This window comes from Stegastes partitus, unplaced genomic scaffold (assembly GCF_000690725.1).
Source record: "Stegastes partitus isolate 25-593 unplaced genomic scaffold, Stegastes_partitus-1.0.2 Scaffold86, whole genome shotgun sequence".
NCBI lineage: Eukaryota > Metazoa > Chordata > Actinopteri > Pomacentridae > Stegastes > Stegastes partitus.
Genome location: NW_007577817.1, coordinates 321,676 through 323,560, shown reverse-complemented (window position 1 = coordinate 323,560; position 1,885 = coordinate 321,676). Strand labels below are relative to the sequence as shown.

The 1,885-nt window shown below is 42.2% G+C and overlaps 1 protein-coding gene across 1 annotated transcript in view; it reads right to left on the bottom strand.

Moving 5' to 3' along the window:
- LOC103353851 (ectonucleoside triphosphate diphosphohydrolase 2) overlaps positions 1–1,353 on the bottom strand; it is a 15,629-nt gene extending 14,276 nt beyond the window's left edge. Inside the window, exon 1 of the mRNA XM_008277017.1 lies at positions 1,209–1,353. Within this exon, the coding sequence (XP_008275239.1) occupies positions 1,209–1,325 (117 nt within the window). The 5' untranslated portion in view covers positions 1,326–1,353. The remainder of the gene's footprint in view (positions 1–1,208) is intronic.
- Between the last annotated feature and the right edge of the window lie 532 nt (positions 1,354–1,885).

Below are 1,885 nucleotides of genomic sequence, written 5' to 3'. Positions count from 1 at the left end.
TAACATCAGCTGTGGCACTAAATCCCCACATGTGATTGGCCACAAGGCTGCCATGCTGCCAATCAAAACAAAGTTCTGCCATGAGCTGAGCTGAGCCCTTGAGCAGCAGAAAAAAAAGAAAGACAATGAGAGTTGGCTCTTCTGATTCGTTGATTCGTTGATTCATTTTGCGCAAGACACATCACTACTGGGTACGCCATCATCTTCCATCATCAAAAGTCCCTCGGCAGACAAGAACAGCATGTATAAAACGATTTAAGAGGAGTTTTACAGTACAGTACAATTGCAGACCTGTGCAAATGCTGTATACACTGAATGTACTTTTAAATTGCTTGCCAAGTAGGTTGCTCCATATGAATTCACAATGTCCCAGTGTCTTCTGCCTCTTCGTGTAATCTCATAAACACATGAGTATACATATGCATATATACAGATTAGCGACACAGTAAACTCCATCATAACGTACAACCCCTCCCCTCAAACTTCATCCATTTCACAGGGACTGAAGCCATTGTGCTCCTGTGAACAATCAGTTATTTAGAAATAGCTTAGCACCCTCACCCTGATCTTTACCTTGTAACAGTTTTAAGGCAGAGGTCTACAGAGAAATCCTTGAACTTTGTGGATTTTGTTCTGTCTGATACACTATGGCCTTAACTTCACATTCCCACTAGAGGGTGCTACACTCAAATTTCTGAAAGGCAGTTTCAATATTTGTACTTAAAAGATTTATGTGTAATTCTCTTTAGCGACATATTGCTGATATCAGAACTGTTGCTTTATTTGTCTAGTTGGCAGAACTCACTGTGAAATAGAATGAGCCATTACAGGCATAAGAGCAGGGGGCAAAAGACACACTCGTGGGGGGGTGCTCTGGTGTTCAAGGTGCAGGGGCTAGAGATGTGTCTGCCCACCTGAACCACTTGGATTGTAGTGGACATGAAGTATAGAATTTCATTGGTGGAAGGGGGGGTAGGACACCAGTCTATCACAGAGTTAAACTTAGAGACAAACAAGCACACTCACATTCACACCGACAGACAATTTAGAATCCCTCAGCATGTTTTTGGACTGTGGGAGGAAGCCGGAGAACCNTATAGATAATGGATGGATAAATAATAATAATTATAATTATTTTAGATTTATTCTCACGCAGTTATCCAATAGCCCTTTCTTCACGCCAGTTGAGATGATCATTCAGTAATTACCATGTTTTGAGGATGCTGTTTCATCTCTTCAGTCGGAAGGACCACAAGCAGAATCCCGACTATGGCCAGAATCAGCAGCACCACCGCAGGAATGGTCTGGGCGCACCGGAGAACCATGCCTGCAGATTCTGCGTAAAGCTGCGCTTGATGCTGGGACCAACCGCAGGGCGCGCATTAAATAGTTGACTGCTGTGGGTTTGGTCTGAGCGGTTGACGTATCATCTGCATGATAAGATGTGCCGCTTCCTTTCACCCGTTCCTACACACCCGGCATGCTGTTGGGTACTAGTGATGGAAAGTTCAGCTCTTTTCAAAGATTCGGTTCTTGTGGCACGGCTCCCAGAGAAGAGCCGGCTCTTTCGGCTCCAAAACGGCTCTTAATTTGTTATCATCTAGCCTTACTTGACAAATATGAATGCGTTGTGTGTTGATAAACCCTTTTGAATTTAGTGTCTTTATGAAAAGCCTTATAATGGCCTAATTTTGTGTACTTTTATGCTACAAAAGCAGGCATTCTTACTTTTATTTCATATTTTAATCAAACTTTTAATTTTAATTTAACATGAAAACAAATGAACAAAACAGTGCAAACAAACCCACAGAGCAGAACCAGAACAGAAACAGAACAAAACTCAGTTCAAACACCAAACAGTATGTCCTTAGTGCAGGTTTGCATT